The sequence below is a fragment of the Gobius niger genome, assembly GCF_951799975.1.
Source record: "Gobius niger genome assembly, chromosome: 14".
Lineage (NCBI taxonomy): Eukaryota > Metazoa > Chordata > Actinopteri > Gobiiformes > Gobiidae > Gobius > Gobius niger.
In genome coordinates this window covers 31788411-31806562 of record NC_136865.1, presented here as the reverse complement: position 1 = coordinate 31806562, position 18152 = coordinate 31788411, and the positions used below count along the sequence as shown (strand labels likewise).

The 18152-nt window shown below is 40.7% G+C and overlaps 1 protein-coding gene across 1 annotated transcript in view; it reads left to right on the top strand.

Annotated features, from left to right (window-relative positions):
- Nucleotides 1-18152, top strand: part of LOC306973752 (unconventional myosin-Ig-like) — a gene marked incomplete at its 3' end in the record, with an annotated part of 481166 nt that overhangs the window by 413055 nt on the left and 49959 nt on the right. The window contains exons 2-3 of the mRNA XM_079570756.1: nt 4058-4209; nt 15344-15552. Coding sequence (XP_079426882.1) covers nt 4115-4209; nt 15344-15552 — 304 coding nt within the window. The 5' untranslated portion in view covers nt 4058-4114. The remainder of the gene's footprint in view (nt 1-4057; nt 4210-15343; nt 15553-18152) is intronic.

Below are 18152 nucleotides of genomic sequence, written 5' to 3'. Positions count from 1 at the left end.
GACGCTGCCCCCGCGACCCGGCCCCGGATGAAGCGGAAGAAAATGGATGGATGGATGGATGGAAAAAATTACAAAAAAAATTACAAAAAATGACAAAAATTTGACAAAAAAGGACAAAAAATGACAAAAAGTGATTAAAAAATGACAAACAAATGAAAAAAACTGTGACAAAAAATGATGAAAAAATTACCAAAAAAATGACAAAAAAAATAAAAAAAAAATTAAACAAAATGACAAAAAATGACAAAAAAACTGGGACAGTTCCTGAAGTCAGAGGTTAACCCCTTAACTCCCACCTGGACCGAGCACATTTTCTCCAGTTTGGCTTTACCCCAATCCAAAGGCTTCTGGAAAAAAGGTGTGAAAATAGCAACAAAACTGAGACGAAAACAATGATGGAAATGTGACAAAAACGTGATGAAAAAATGATGAAAAAGTGGCAAAAATGTCACAAAAATGTCACAAGAAATTGACAAAAAATGACAAAAATGTAGCAAAAAAATGACAAAAAATTGCTAAAAAATTTACGAAAAAATTAGAAAAATGTGACAAAAAATGCAACAAAAAATGTGACAAAAAATGACAACAATTTGATAAAAAATTGGACGAAAAAATAACAAAAAAATGACAAAAATTTGCTAAAAAATTGACGAAAAAATCACAAAAAAATGACAAAAAATGACCAAAATATGACCAAAAAATGACAAAAAAGTGATAAAATTTGACAAGAAAAGTACAAAAATATGACAAAAAATGCAACAAAAAATACCAAAAAAATGACAAAAATTTGATAAAAAATTGGACGAAAAAATTACAATAAATGTGACAAAAAATCACAAAAAAATCACAAAAATGTGACAAAAAATCACATTAAATTGATTAAAAATTGAACGAAAAAATTACAAAAAATGTAACAAAAAAATGACAAAAATTTGCTAAAATTTGACAAAAAAAAAAAAAAATGTGACAAAAAAATGAGAAAAATTTGATAAAAAAAATGGACGAAAAAATGATAAAAAATGACAAAAAAGTTACAAAAATGAGTTGAATACCCAACAAAAAAATGATGGAAAATATCTGATGACGTGAGGATAAGAGGTTAAACTGTGACGACCTCTTGCTGTTGTGCTGCCTGGACTTGTCCACACGGGGGCGACATCGAGCCACTTTTCAGGTACATACAGCACACTTAGGCAGGAACCATTTTCACATTCAAAAACTACAATATTAATGCATTTATGCAGCTCATTCAAACCAAATGTGAACAGAGAATTATGATGGTTGTTGTTTTCGATATTTGATGTTTTATTTGGACGTTCTCGTGAGAAGAAACTACTGAGGCCTTTCTTTCCTCGACAGTCGACAGTTTAGCTTCACCTCAACACGGTTTTGCTTTTTAAGGATCAGCCCCCATTGAATTACCCGCCTTCACAGAGCGCACTTCCTCCAGTTCGGCTTTACCCAAATCTAAAAGCTTCTCGACTGGAGAGCTGGTCCGTCACTAAAGTCCCTGCCCCGTCTTTCTTCTTCTTCTTCTTCATGACCGAAAGTGTTATTTTTAGCCCTGACGTGGTCGAAACCGAGACGTTGCGACAGAAGAGGAGCCTCTGCAACAGGAAGTGAGAGCGGCGCAGACAGGAAGTGCTGCTGCTCGCGATTACAGACGCAGAGAAGTCCAATTCAACATCATTTAGCTGCCATTAAGTTCAGTCAGTTTATAAAGTTTATAATGACGTTCAATAGACCTCTCTCTCCTCCTCTGTCTCTCCTCCTCTGTCTCTCTTCCTCTGTCTCTCTTCCTCTGTCTCTCCTCCTCTGTCTCTCCTCCTCTCTCTCTCCTCCTCTCTCTCTCTCCTCTGCCTCTCCTCCTCTCTCTCCTCCTCTCTCTCTCCTCCTCCTCCGCCTCTCCTCCTCTGTCTCCTCCTCTGCCTCTCCTCCTCTACCTCTCCTCCTCTCTCTCTCCTCCTCCTCTGCCTCTCCTCCTCTGCCTCTCCTCCTCTTCCTCTCCTCCTCTCTCTCTCCTCCTCTGTCTCTCCTCCTCCTCTGCCTCTCCTCCTCTTCCTCTCCTCCTCTCTCTCTCCTCCTCTGTCTCTCCTCCTCCTCTTCCTCTCCTCCTCTCTCTCTCCTCCTGTGTCTCCTCCTCTCTCTCTCCTCCTCTCTCTCTCCTCCTCTCTCTCTCCTCTCTCTCCTCCTCCTCTCTCTCTCCTCTCTCTCTCCTCCTCTCTCTCCTCCTCTCTCTCCTCCTCCTCTCTCTCTCCTCCTCTCTCTCCTCCTCTCTCTCTCCTCCTCTCTCTCTCCTGCTCTCTCCTCGTCTCTCTCTCCTCCTCTGCCTCTCCTCCTCCTCTCTCTCTCCTCCTCTGTCTCTCCTCCTCTCTCTCTCCTCCTCTCTCTCTCCTCCTCTCTCTCTCTCCTCTGCCTCTCCTCCTCTCTCTCTCCTCCTCCTCCGCCTCTCCTCCTCTGTCTCCTCCTCTGCCTCTCCTCCTCTACCTCTCCTCCTCTCTCTCTCCTCCTCCTCTGCCTCTCCTCCTCTTCCTCTCCTCCTCTCTCTCTCCTCCTCCTCCGCCTCTCCTCCTCTGCCTCTCCTCCTCTCTCTCTCCTCCTCCTCTGCCTCTCCTCCTCTTCCTCTCCTCCTCTCTCTCTCCTCCTCCTCCGCCTCTCCTCCTCTGCCTCTCCTCCTCTTCCTCTCCTCCTCTCTCTCTCCTCCTCCTCTGTCTCTCCTCCTCCTCTTCCTCTCCTCCTCTGCCTCTCCTCCTCTACCTCTCCTCCTCTCTCTCTCCTCCTCCTCTTCCTCTCCTCCTCTTCCTCTCCTCCTCTCTCTCTCCTCCTCTCTCTCCTCCTCCTCTTCCTCTCCTCCTCTCTCTCTCCTCCTCTGTCTCTCCTCCTCCTCTTCCTCTCCTCCTCTGCCTCTCCTCCTCTACCTCTCCTCCTCTCTCTCTCCTCCTCCTCTTCCTCTCCTCCTCTTCCTCTCCTCCTCTCTCTCTCCTCCTCTGTCTCTCCTCCTCCTCTGCCTCTCCTCCTCTTCCTCTCCTCCTCTCTCTCTCCTCCTCTGTCTCTCCTCCTCCTCTTCCTCTCCTCCTCTTCCTCTCCTCCTCTCTCTCTCCTCCTCCTCTCTCTCCTCCTGTGTCTCCTCCTCTCTCTCTCCTCCTCTCTCTCTCCTCCTCTCTCTCTCCTCTCTCTCTCCTCCTCTGTCTCTCCTCTGTCTCTCCTCCTCCTCTTCCTCTCCTCCTCTTCCTCTCCTCCTCTCTCTCTCCTCCTCCTCTGTCTCTCCTCCTCTCTCTCTCCTCCTGTGTCTCCTCCTCTCTCTCTCCTCCTCTCTCTCTCCTCTCTCTCTCTCCTCTCTCTCTCCTCCTCTCTCTCTCCTCTCTCTCTCCTCCTCTCTCTCTCCTCTCTCTCTCCTCCTCTGTCTCTCCTCTGTCTCTCCTCTGTCTCTCCTCTCTCTCCTCCTCTCTCTCTCCTCCTCTGTCTCTCCTCTCTCTCTCCTCTCTCTCCTGCTCTCTCTCCTCCTCTCTCTCTCCTCCTCTCTCTCTCCTCTCTCTCTCCTCCTCTCTCTCTCCTCCTCTCTCTCTCCTCCTCTGTCTCTCCTCCTCTCTCCTCCTCCTCTCTCTCTCCTCCTCTCTCTCTCCTCTCTCACCTCTCTCTCCTCCTCTCTCCTCCTCCTCTCTCTCTCCTCCTCTCTCTCTCTCCTCTCTCTCTCTCTCTCCTCCTCTCTCTCCTCCTCTGTCTCTCCTCCTCCTCTCTCTCCTCCTCTCTCCTCCTCCTCTCCTCCTCCTCCTCTCCTCCTCCTCTCTCCTCCTCTCCTCTCTCTCTCCTCTCTCTCTCCTCCTCCCCCTCTCCTCCTCTGAAGGAGGCGTGGCAGTGTTTCTTCCGTGGGTGACGTGCTCCAGCCTGTGCTGCTCTGGAGCCTCTGCCCCAAACACAGGCCCCTCCCTGGGCTCAGACGGCTCCGCGCGGCCCCTGGAGCCGTGAATACTTCTGCCGCTGCCAACCGCTCCTTCCTCTTCTGTCGGCGCTCGCACTGCAGTCACAGAAGTAGCAGTATTTGCAGTCGTCGTAGCAGTATTCGCAGTAGTCGTAGTAGTATTCGCAGTAGTCACAGTAGTATTCGCAGTACACGATGGCGGAGCTGGAGAGCCTGGAGTTCGGGAAGTCCGACTTTATCTTACTGGACGAAGTGACGATGGAGCAGTTCATGGACAATCTCAAACTGAGGTGATTATTTATCACAACTGAATTTCCTCGTTTCTATCGATCTTCCTTCCGTCTTTCATTCATTTTTTCTTTCCTTCCTTCTTGATGACGCTGTAATCCATATATGGTCAAGTCAAGTCAAGTCGTTTTGTTTATAAAGCGCATTTCAGTCCCACCAAAGTGCTTTACAGAGCAAAGTTTTCAAAAGAATCTCACTTTACACTGATACACATCCAGAGAAAGTTTAACCTCTTACCCCCCGCCCAAACCAAATCATTCTCTCCTCTTTGCCATTGTCGTCACTTTTTATTTCCCTTTTGTCACTTTTTTAGTAGTTTTTTGCTGCTCTTTGGTCGCTTTTTTCTGGATTTTTGTCTTTTTTCTGCTGGATTTTTGTTTTGTTTTTTGCTGCATTTTTGTCACTTTTTTCTGGATTTTTATCACTTTTTTCTGCTGGATTTTTGTAAAAAAAAAAGTCTTTTTTTCTGGATTTTTGTCTTTTTTCTGCTGGATTTTTGTAAAAAATGTTGTCTTTTTGCTGGATTTTTGTTTTGTTTTTTGCTTGTGTTTTGTCTTTTTTTTGCGGTATTTTTGTCACTTTTTTCTGGATTTTTGTCATTTTTCTGCAGGATTTTTGCAATTTTTTTTGTCTTTTTTTGCTGAATTTTTGTCACTTTTTTCTGAATTTTTGTCACTTTTTTTGTCTTTTTTTTCTGGATTTTTGTCTTTTTTCTGCTGGATTTTTGTAATTTTTTTGGTCATTTTTTTCTGGATTTTTGTCTTTTTTCTGCTGGATTTTTGTCACTTTTTTGTCTTTTTTGCTGGATTTTTGTCTTTTTTCTGCTGGTTTTTTGTAATTTTTTTGGTCATTTTTTTCTGGATTTTTGTCACTTTTTTTGTCTTTTTTGCTGGATTTTTTTAAATTTTTCTGTTGGATTTTTGTAAATTTTTTGTCTTTTTTTGCTGGGTTTTTGTCACTTTTTTGTTGCTTTTTTTGGTCACTTTTTAGCTTTTTTTGTTGCGTTTTAAATCCTCATTTTCTTCTCGTTTTTTGCCTTTGTTTTGAAGAAGCTTTTAGATTTGGAGAATTTGGAGAAAACATGTTCAGGTGGGAGTTAAGAGGTTAAAAACAAGAAAAACAAACACAGTAGTAAGACTCTCAGGGGGGTCAAAGGCCAGATCTTAAACTGTGTTACGGAGGTGTGGGGGGGTCGTTCCAGGGCTGGGGGGCTCGATCGCCCCTGGGGACAGACAGTGGAGAGACTTTGACCTGAGTGACCGAGGTGCAGAGTGAGGGGGGGGCAGATCACTGATCATTTTTGTTACTTTTTTGTCATTTTTTTGTAATTTTTTGTCACATTTTTGTCCATTTTTTATCAAATTTTTGTCAAATTTTGGGGGGGGGGTTGTCCATTTTTTGTGACATTTTTGTCATTCTTTCGTCATTTTTTTAAATCACATTTTTGTCCAATTTTATTGTCATTTTTTCGACAATTTTGTGTCACTTTTTTGTCAATGTTTTCTCACTTTTTTGTCACATTTCCATCATTGTTTTCGTCTCAGTTTTGTTGCAGCTTTTTTCCAGAAGCTTTTGGATTGGGGTAAAGCCAAACGTGCTCGGTTCAGGTGGGAGGTAAGGGGTTAAAAAATACACCAAAAGAAGACACTATGGCTGTATCCGAATGTCCACACTAGTCCCTAACGCCTCATTCACTACACAGGCCCGCACTATACAGTCACTTTATAGTCACTATATAGTCACTATAGAGTCATTGATTCTGTTGGTGATTCGGACACAAGACACTACTTTCTCTGCGCTGCGGCTGCAGATATGTTTTTTTTATTGAATTGAATTTATTTACTGTTACAAACGTTAATTTTATGAAACAGAACGACTGTTTTGGCACTTTTACAGGCGTTACTCTCATCACGAAAAAAGGAAAAAAAAAAAATCACCCCAGTGTGAGCTCAGAGACGCCGAAAGTCTGTCCGAGCCCGGTGTCCGAACACCAGCAGATGAGTCACTACAACTGCTAAAAGTTCAATAAACTCCTGGAGCAAAGTATTTCTGTAATAAAAACCAAACTCAGAGACAGTGGAATATTTATGGATAAATACGAGTCAGATACACTTTTACTTCACATGGATTTTACATGAATGACTTGGATTATTCCAGAGGAAGCTGTCGGTCATTTAACAGCTCAAGCTAAAGGTTAGCAGCTAACGTTAGCATCTTTTCACCGTCACCGTTTATATTTAGGTCGTTTATTCATGAGAAACACAAACACACGACTGAAACAGCTGATTTACTTCAGTCGTGTTGTTTAGTTCACAGACCTGTCTCTGTCAGGCTCTTCTGCGACTCTCGCAGTGCATTGTGGTCTATATTGACCCGTTTAGTGACCATCGATGCTCACTACTTTTCCAGATGCATTGTGGGAAATTTCGAGTGCACTACTTTTTTCTCTCTGGACATTCGGACACCTCTAAAACATGTGACCACTATATAGTGACTATATAGTCACTAAGGGAATAGTGTGGGCATTCGGATCCTCACATTTTTAGAGTACTTTAACAGATGGCTTATTTGCATAATAATGTTTCTCAAAATCATCTTGCGGGCCAGAGGTTCTGTGCTGGAGGGCCGGATTTGGCCCCCGGGCCTGACGTTGCCTACCCCTGCTTTAAACTCTTATTTTTGTTTTAGTCGGACGGAAGGTTTGTTTACCTGCTTCAGTTTTTCGATCACTTCCTGTGCTCTTCCCAGAAGCGCCCCCTGGTGGTGAAAGTGACGTGTCGTAGTTTACTTGCATGTATTTTCCAGTCTGTGGGCAGAGCTTGCGCCCCCTACTGTCTGACTCCTTCTCCAGGACGGTCCCGGGTGTGGGATAAGGCCCCGTCGTCCCGGTTCATCACACATGTCACTTTCACCAGCAGGGGGCGCTTCAGAGGAAGAGCACAGGAAGTGATGGAAACTAAAGCAGGTAAACAAACCTTCTGTCTGACGAAAAGAACAACCTGGAAGAGAAATATCCACAGGGCGCATGTGCAGACAAAGAGACTAAGAGACTAGGGCCGTTTGATTCCACTCTTTAACCTCTTAACTCCCACCTGAACGGATCCCATTTACTCCAGTTTGGCTTTACCCGAATCAAAAAGCTTCTTGGGGAAAAAAGCACCAAAACAGCCACAAAAAATGAGAAGAAAACAAGGATGTGAACGCAACAAAAAAGTTACAAAAATTCAACAAATATGTGACAAAAATGTAACAAAAATGTGACATAAATGTGACAAAAAATTCAACAAAAATGTGACAAAAATGTGACAAAAATTCAACAAAAATGTGACAAAAATTTAACAAAAAATGGACAAAAATTAAACAAAAATTAAAAAAAAATTCAACAAAAATGTGACAAAAACTCAACAAAATGTGACAAAAATTAAACAAAAAAATGACAAAAATTCAACAAAAATGTGACAAAAATTCAACAAAAATGTGACAAAAATTCAACAAAAATCAACAAAAAAGTGACAAAAATGTGACAAAAATGTGACAAAAATTCAACAAAAATGTGACAAAAATGTGACAAAAAAGTGACAAAAATTCAAAGAAAATGTGACAAAAATTCAACAAAAAAGTGACAAAAATTTAACAAAAAAATGACAAAAATTCAACAAAAATGTGACAAAAATTAAACAAAAATGTGACAAAAATCAATAAAAAAATGTCAAAAATGTGACAAAAATTCAACAAAAACTCAACAAAAAAGTGACAAAAATGTGACAAAAATTCAACAAAAATGTGACAAAAATGTGACAAAAATGTGGCAAAAATTCAACAAAAATGTGACAAAAATGTGACAAAAACTCAACAAAAATGTGACAAAAATTCAACAAAAAATCAACAAAATGTGACAAATTTCAACAAAAATGTGACAAAAATTCAACAAAAATGTGAAAAACAACATCTCGCTCCACCAGACTCCACTCTTTACAGACTCAGCACATTATTCAGGATCTGGTGATTGACTCATTAATTAAAGCCTCTCGTCGCTGCAGGACTGAACCTTTGCCTTCAGCCTGAGTGAACTTGCCTGAGTCCTTCCCCGTGTTTGCCTTACATAACATTATTTTATTTCTCTTTTGTTTGCGCTGTGATACCTGCCGGCAGCGGCGCAGGTTCTCACGGGCGTCTCCCCGAGAACAAAGAGCCGACAGTTTCATCATCAGGGAGTTCATTCCGGGGCGAATCCTTCCAGCGAGCGTGAGCAAACAGCTGTGTGTAAGAGCGTTTTCCTTCAGCCCGGCCGGCTCCCCGTGTGTGGGCGCTTTGCTTCGCTCGTGTCCACACTTCACAGGAAGCTTCTGTCACTTCTCTGTTTGGAAACACTCGTCTCACGGAGTCTTGGTTTTAGTTTTTACAACACTCTCGGCCGGGGTTTTACGTCTCCTGAGGCAATCAAACTTTATGTTCATAGTCTGATGCTCCGCCCACATCAGGCTCAAAGCGCTTTACAGCAAAGAACCACAACGACAATGTGCACCTTTAACGGAGGGATTCGAACCCCCGACTCTCCGATCACGAAAACTGTTCGACACAAACCCCCTCTGTCTGAAAAGAGATTCAAATCAAAAGCAGGAAAAGCCAACTCCCGCCTGAACCGAGAGGATCTTTTTCCTCACGTCATCAGATCAGATCATTTTTTTGTCGGGTGTTCAACTCATTTTTGTAACTTTTTTGTCATTTTTTTCGTCAATTTTTTATGATATTTTTGTCACATTTTTTGTAATTTTTTTAAAAAATTTTGCATTTTTTTGTGATTTTTTTTGTCATTTCTTGGTCAAATATCTATCACATTTTTGTCATTTTTTTTTTTCATTTTTTCATAAATTTTGTAGAATTTTTTGTAATTTTTTTGCCACATTTTGGTAATTTTTTTGTCACATTATTGTAATTTTTTGGTAATTTTTTTGTCACATTTTTTGTCATTTTTTTGAATGTTTTTGTGATTTTTTTGTGATTTTTTTGTCAAATATTAATCACACTTTTGTCTTTTTTTTCACTTTTTTTTTATTTTTTTCGTATTTTTTTTAGAATTTTTTTTGTCATTTTTTTGCTACATTTTGGTCATTTTTTGTCACATTATCGTAATTTTTTTGTCATTTTTTTGTCACATTTTTTGTCAATTTTTTGTCAATTTTTTGTAATTTTTTTGTCAAATATTTATCACATTTTTGTCATTTTTCTCACATTTTTTTTCTTCATTTTTTCATACATTTTTTTGAATATTTTTGTCATTTTTTTGTCATTTTTTTTGGTCATTTTTTGGTCATTTTTTTGGCAATTTCTTGTGACATTTTTGTGACATTTTTGCCACTTTTTCATCAATTTTTCAGCACTTTTTTGTCACATTTCCATCATTGTTTTCGTCTCAGTTTTGGATTGGGGTAAAGCCAAACTGGAGACAATGTGCTCGGTTCAGGTGGGGGTTAAGGGGTTAAATAAATAAAGTAAAAATATGAGCACTCAGACTGTTGAACAAGGTTTGTCTGTCCAGCTCCTCCTGCTTTTAGTTTCTGTTCTAGAGAGAGATAAAGGTGTAGCTTTATATACAAAATAAACGTCCTCTTTCTCCTCCTGCTCGGGTCCTCTGCCGTCGGCCTGGGAGCTTGAGGGTTCTGCGCAGTATCTTTGCTGGATTGACCTCTCCTGTGTATACATCAGTGAGTATTTGACCTTTCAGTGACCCAGCGGCTGTGTGGGTGATTAGCATCTTTACTTTCCATCCTGGTGGTCCGGATGATTCGGGATCATTTTTAGTCCAGGTTTTTTTTTAAAGGTTTCTGGTAGGTTTTCTGAATGGGATCCTTATGTAACCATGGATAGGGTTCAATCAGCAGTGAAAACGTAAAAAAACAAGTGATCCTGGAGGGTCACAGGTCATCGGGACGGTGAGTAAAGGCTCTATGTTAACCTCTTACCACCCGCCAAAACCAAGGGCATTCTCTCCTCTTTGCCATTGTCGTCACTATTTATTTCCCTTATGTGTTTTTGTCACTTTTCACTTTTTTTGGCACTTTTGTTACTTTTTTGATGCATCTTTGTCACATTTTTTGCTGGATTTTTGTCACTTTTTTGTTGATTTTTTCTCATTTTTTTGCTGGATTTTTGTCACTTTTTTGCTGAATTTTTGTCACTTTTTTGCTGGATTTTTGTCACTTTTTTGCTGGATTTTTGTCATTTTTTAGCTGGATTTTTGTCACTTTTTTGCTGAATTTTTGTCACTTTTTTGCTGGATTTTTGTCACTTTTTTGCTGGATTTTTGTCACTTTTTTGCTGGATTTTTGTCATTTTTTGCTGGATTTTTGTCATTTTTTTGCTGGATTTTTGTCACTTTTTTGCTGGATTTTTGTCACTTTTTTGCTGGATTTTTGTCACTTTTTTGCTGGATTTTTGTCACTTTTTTGCTGGATTTTTGTCATTTTTTTGCTGGATTTTTGTCATTTTTTGCTGGATTTTTGTCACTTTTTTGCTGGATTTTTGTCATTTATGTCCATTTACATCCTCATTTTCTTGTGTTTTGTCGCCATTTTGAAGAAGCTTTTAGATTTGGAGAATTTGGAGAACAGGAGAGAACATGTTCAGGTGGGAGTTAAGAGGTTAACCACCCACACACCCGCTGGGTCACTGAAAGGTCAAACAAATGTTGAAATCAACTTTTTTTTCACATAAAAAGTTGCATAGTGGACCTTTAAATGAACTTAACACGAAGATAAGATAAGATCAGCAATTGTTGATCTCACATTGGAGAAGTTCTCTTTTTCTCCACAGCCGTTTCACTTCCTCATTAGGGGATCTATAAATGTACGCCGCTGTTTATGTGTCAATGCCCTTTGTAATGGTAAATCCTCCACCCTGACCACGGCTCCTGACCACGGCTCCTGACCACGGCTCCTGACCACAGCTCCTGACAGTTTGACCCAGAGACACTGAAGGACAAACTTTCCACAGCGGAAACCGTCCTTGTTTAACCCCTTAACTCTCACCTGAACCGAGCACATTTTCTCCAGTTTGGCTTTACCCCAATCCAAAAGCTTCTGGAAAAAAGTGTGAAAATAGCAACAAAACTGAGACGAAAACAATGATGGAAATGTGACAAAAAAGTGAGAAAACATTGACAAAAATGTGACGAAAAATGGATGAAAAAGTGGCAAAAATGTCCAAAAAATGTCACAAGAAATTGACAAAAAATGGACAAAAAAATACAAAAATGTGACAAAAAAATGACAAAAAATTGCTAAAAAAATGACAAAAAATTGCTAAAAAAACGACCAAAAAAATTATTAAAAAAATGACACAAATGTGAAAAAAATGACAAAAAAATGATAAAAAAATGACAAATAATTGCTAAAAAAAAATACAAAAATGTGATAAAAATGTTACAAAAAAATGACAAAAATGTGACAAAAACTGACAAATAATTGCTAAAAAATGACAAATAATTGCAAAAAAAAATGACAAAAAAATGATTAAAAAAATGACAAAAAATTTCTAAAAAACGACCAAAAAAATTATTAAAAAAATGACAAAAATGATTTAAAAAAATGACACAAATGTGAAAAAATGACAAAAAAATGATTAAAAAAAACGACAAAAATGCGACAAAAAAAAGACAAAAAATGATTAAAAAATGACAAAAATGTGACCAAAAAATTACAAAAATAAAAAAAAAAGAAAGAAAAAAAGAAGACAAATATGTGAGAAACAATGACAAAAAATTGACAAAAAAGTTACAAAAATGAGTTGAATACCCAACAAAAAAATGATGGAAAAACATCTGATAACGTGAGGAAAAAGTTGCTCTCCGTTCAGGCGGGAGTTAAGAGGTTAATCAGAACAAACGGGAACCACAGATTCAGAATCGCTGACACTGAAGTCTTTGGGCGATTCCTTCACTCGCTCCACATGCAGATAATAAAAGATGAGGCGCATGTTTCTATAAACGGCTCTGAACTTCCCTAAAGTCCAAACCAGCGACGGGAATCGTCCACTTTATCAGAAATCATTTTAATATCTTTTACATTATAAGGAACGAGCTGCTTTTTAGAGGGAAACTGGGGCGTTTTATAAAAGTGACGGTGACTCAGTCCTCGAGGCCGATGACTGATCTCTCCACGTTGATCAACCGCCTTCACTCGAGCGTCTCCATGGCGACCTGCGACCGCACTCTCACTTCCTGTCGGGTGGAGGCGGCGCGTGTCACTTCCTGTTCTCTGCGCGGCACCTTTAGGAGTTTGGTCAGAGACAGAGAGACAGAGAGGGTTTGTGAATGGATCAGATGATTGACATGATGTTTGATGGTCCAGACACTGAGGGTTTGGAGCTGAAACGGCGAGATGTTTGTGCCCGACGATGCACTGTTTAACCCCTTAACTCCCGCCTGAACCGAGCACATTTTCTCTAATTTGGCTTTACCCCAATCCAAAAGCTTCTGGAAAAAAGCTGTGAAAATAGCAACAAAACTGAGACGAAAACAAGGATGGAAATGTGACAAAAAAGTGAGAAAACATTGACAAAAAAGTGACGAAAAACTGATGAAAAAGTGGCAAAATTGTCACAAAAATGTCACAAGAAATTGACAAAAAATGTACGAAAAAATTACAAAAACATGACCAAAAAATGACAAAAATGCGATAAAAAATGGACAAAAATGTGACAACAAATGACAAAAAATTGACCAAAAAATGACCAAAAATTGACAAAAATGTGACAAAAATGTGAGAAAAAAATGACGAAAAAATGACAAAAAAATGACAAAAAAATGACAAAAAATTGACAAAAAAATGATTAAAAAAAATGACAAAAAATTGACAAAAAAATGATAAAAAAATGACAAAAATGTGACAAAAAATGTGACAAAAAATGTGACAAAAAATGACAAAAAAATTGACCAAAAAATGACAAAAATGTGACAAAAATGTGAGAAAAAATAGACGAAAAAATGACAAAAAAATAGACGAAAAATGACAAAAAATTGACAAAAAAATGATTAAAAAAATGACAAAAATTTGACAAAAATGTGACAAAAATGTGACAAAAATGTGACAAAAAAATAACTAAAATGTGATAAAAATTTGACCAAAAATGTGATAAAAATGTGACAAAAAATGACAAAAACATGACCAAAAAATTGACAAAAATGTAACAAAAAAAAAAAAAAATGTGATAAAAATTTGACAAAGAAATGACTCAAAAAATGACAAAAAAGTTACAAAAATGAGTTGAATATCCAACAAAAAAATGATGGAAAAAATCTGCTGACGTGAGGAAAAAGATCCTCTCGGTTCAGGCGGGAGTTACGAGGTTAAATGAAGAGAAATGCAGTCTAGAGCATTCAGGAAACACCACAAGCCTAGAAGCATTAATACACACACATTCTCATATTTAACCACATCCTGACATGCGGTGATGATCGACGTCATGAGGGCAATTTATCAAAATGTGATCGAAATAGTAACCTCTAAAGCACAACACTGGAAACATGACCATCTTAAAGGAGAGAAATGACGGACAATTGCTTGAATTAAAGTTCTTCTATGTTGAATTCGAGTCTAATTTGAACTAATCCAAGATACAAATGTTCGCGCCAATGGAACAAGAATAAACGTTGAAATCAGACAAATAATTGTTTTTCACTTGAAATGACACAAAGTTATCTGAATTAAGAGAATAACGACTACTAGAGGTTTTATCTCATCTAAGACCAAATCTACTCAAACCTTAGATTCAATCTGTTCATTCATGTAGATTTATGTCATTTCTTCCTTAAAACGAGAGTGCACTTCTTTCAAATGCCAGTGTTGTACATCATACATGACCTCATCGGGTGCATTGACAGCATTTATACCTTTTTCTCACATTTCACGCTAACAGTGTTAAAAATACTCTCTGATTTGTGTCATAATGTTTCTCAAAATCATATTGAGGGCCAGAGGTTCTGTGCTGGAGGGCCGGATATGGCCCCCGGGCCTGTTGTTGCCTACCCCTGGTTTAGCAAAACAAAGCTAGCTCATTAGCAACAGCTGTTCCCGGTTTTCAAACAGACTCTCAGTCATCCAGGTCTTTTGCAGATGTGGTGAAGCAGCCACTATATTTATCACGCAAGAGAAACATTATTTTGTTATTCCATTTTATTCAAGTCAGTGTTAATTTCGTCGACTAAAATATTTAGTCTTAATTTTAGTCAAAGTTATTTTTGACGACTAAAATTGGACTAAAAATAAATTAAAAGTTTCTCATGAGACTAAAACTATGACTAAAATGTCCAGATATTTTAGTCGACTAAAAAAAGAGTTAATAAAAATGAAAAGGAGAGACTAAAATCAGCCAAACTTCTATTTGAATGAGCCTCAGATCATTTACATTCACTGCCAAAGGAACAGGTTTGAGCTTTGTTCATGTGGAAGCGGCTCCATGAAGTCGAGGACCTGGATTAAATATGATTATCATGAATATTATAAATGCAAAGTCAACTAAATTAGTCTTAAATTTAGAATTGACATGCAATTTTAGTCGACTAAAACTAGACTAAAATTGAAAAGATTTTTTTGACTAAAAATTACATTACATTTTAGTCAAAAGACCAAAAACTAAAATAAAATATGTTGTCAACATTAACACTGATTCAAGTACAAGAAAAAGAGCACTTGGAGAAAATGTTACTTGAGTAAGTGTTTGAGTAAAAAAAAAAGAATCCCAATATTAATATGATAGGAAAATACACAAAAAAAACATTATTCACATGAAGAAGCTTCTTCTTGGCTCATTGAGTCCACTCCAGTTTGGGTCGTAGTGTCTTTTAAGCTTCTCTAAGATACTCAAGTAGAAGTAAAAAATACTGAATGATGTAAATATCGTAGACTAATAAATACAGTTTCTTCAGTTACTTGTACTTGTACCCTCCTCTGGTCTGTTGTACATGTTTTTAGAGGTAGAGGAAACTCATGAAATCGATTGCTCTGATCTGGATTCGTTGAGTCACTTACGTCTCTTTTTCCGCTGCTTTGAAGAGGATGTTGTTGGGGAGATGAATCACGTAGTTCAGTTTCCCTGGTGCTTCACTGCTGCAGTAACACGTGCTCCTCGGTGCTTCAGGTTCGAGAAGGGCCGAATCTACACCTTCATCGGGGAGGTGGTGGTGTCCGTGAACCCGTACCAGCAGATGGACATCTACGGCAAAGACTCCATCGAGGCGTACCGCGGCCGCGAGCTCTACGAGAACCCGCCCCACCTGTTCTCCGTGAGCGACGCCGCCTACAAGGCCATGAAGAGGCGCGCCAAGGACACCTGCATCGTCATCTCAGGTAAGAACCGAGAGAACAAGGACACCTGCATCGTCATCTCAGGTAAGAACCGAGAGAACAAGGACACCTGCATCGTCATCTCAGGTAAGAACCGAGAGAACAAGGACACCTGCATCGTCATCTCAGGTAAGAACCGAGAGAACAAGGACACCTGCATCGTCATCTCAGGTAAGAACCGAGAGAACAAGGACGCCTGCATCGTCATCTCAGGTAAGAACCGAGAGAACAAGGACACCTGCATCGTCATCTCAGGTAAGAACCGAGAGAACAAGGACACCTGCATCGACATCTCAGGTAAGAACCGAGAGATGAAGGACACCTGCATCGACATCTCAGGTAAGAACCGAGAGAACAAGGACACCTGCATCGTCATCTCAGGTAAGAACTGAGAGAACAAGGACACCTGCATCGTCATCTCAGGTAAGAACTGAGAGAACAAGGACACCTGCATCGTCATCTCAGGTACGAACCCAGAGAACAAGGACACCTGCATCGTCATCTCAGGTAAGAACCGAGAGAACAAGGACACCTACATCGTCATCTCAGGTACGAACCGAGAGAACAAGGACACCTGCATCGTCATCTCAGGTAAGAACCGAGAGAACAAGGACGCCTGCATCGTCATCTCAGGTAAGAACCGAGAGAACAAGGACACCTGCATTGTCATCTCAGGCAAGAACTGAGAGAACAAGGACGCCTGCATCGTCATCTCAGGTAAGAACCGAGAGAACAAGGACACCTGCATCGTCATCTCAGGTAAGAACCGAGAGATCAAGGACACCTGAATCGTCATCTCAGGTAAGAACCGAGAGGCCAAGGACACCTGCATCGTCATCTCAGGTAAGAACCGAGAGAACAAGGACACCTGCATCATCATCTCAGGTAAGAACCGAGAGAACAAGGACACCTGCATCATCATCTCAGGTAAGAACCGAGAGAACAAGGACACCTGCATCATCATCTCAGGTAAGAACCGAGAGAACAAGGACACCTGCATCGTCATCTCAGGTAAGAACTGTTTAAACCGAGAGGCCAAGGACACCTGCATCGTCATCTCAGGTAAGAACCGAGAGAACAAGGACACCTGCATCGTCATCTCAGGTAAGAACCGAGAGAACAAGGACGCCTGCATCGTCATCTCAGGTAAGAACCGAGAGAACAAGGACACCTGCATCGTCATCTCAGGTAAGAACCGAGAGAACAAGGACACGTGCATCGTCATCTCAGGTAAGAACCGAGAGAACAAGGACGCCTGCATCGTCATCTCAGGTAAGAACCGAGAGACCAAGGACACCTGCATCGTCATCTCAGGTAAGAACCGAGAAAACAAGGACGCCTGCATCGTCATCTCAGGTAAGAACCGAGAGAACAAGGACACCTGCATCGTCATCTCAGGTAAGAACCGAGAGGCCAAGGACGCCTGCATCGTCATCTCAGGTAAGAACCGAGAGACCAAGGACACCTGCATCGTCATCTCAGGTAAGAACTGAGAGAACAAGGACACCTGCATCGTCATCTCAGGTACGAACCCAGAGAACAAGGACACCTGCATCGTCATCGTCAGGTAAGAACCGAGAGAACAAGGACGCCTGCATCGTCATCTCAGGTAAGAACCGAGAGAACAAGGACACCTGCATCGTCATCTCAGGTAAGAACCGAGAGAACAAGGACACCTGCATCGTCATCTCAGGTAAGAACCGAGAGGACAAGGACACCTGCATCGTCATCTCAGGTAAGAACCGAGAGAACAAGGACACCTGCATCGTCATCTCAGGTAAGAACCCAGAGAACAAGGACAACTGCATCGTCATCTCAGGTAAGAACCGAGAGAACAAGGACACCTGCATCGTCATCTCAGGTAAGAACCGAGAGAACAAGGACGCCTGCATCGTCATCTCAGGTAAGAACCGAGAGAACAAGGACGCCTGCATCGTCATCTCAGGTAAGAACCGAGAGAACAAGGACGCCTGCATCGTCATCTCAGGTAAGAACCGAGAGAACAAGGACGCCTGCATCGTCATCTCAGGTAAGAACCGAGAGAACAAGGACGCCTGCATCGTCATCTCAGGTAAGAACCGAGAGAACAAGGACACCTGCATCGTCATCTCAGGTAAGAACCGAGAGAACAAGGACACCTGCATCGTCATCTCAGGTAAGAACCGAGAGAACAAGGACGCCTGCATCGTCATCTCAGGTAAGAACCGAGAGAACAAGGACGCCTGCATCGTCATCTCAGGTAAGAACCGAGAGAACAAGGACACCTGCATCGTCATCTCAGGTAAGAACCGAGAGAACAAGGACACCTGCATCGTCATCTCAGGTAAGAACCCAGAGAACAAGGACGCCTGCATCGTTAGGTAAGAACCGAGAGGCCAAGGACACCTGCATCGTCATCTCAGGTAAGAACCGAGAGAACAAGGACGCCTGCATCGTCATCTCAGGTAAGAACCGAGAGAACAAGGACACCTGCATCGTCATCTCAGGTAAGAACCGAGAGAACAAGGACACCTGCATCGTCATCTCAGGTAAGAACCGAGAGAACAAGGACACCTGCATCGTCATCTCAGGTAAGAACCGAGAGAACAAGGACACCTGCATCG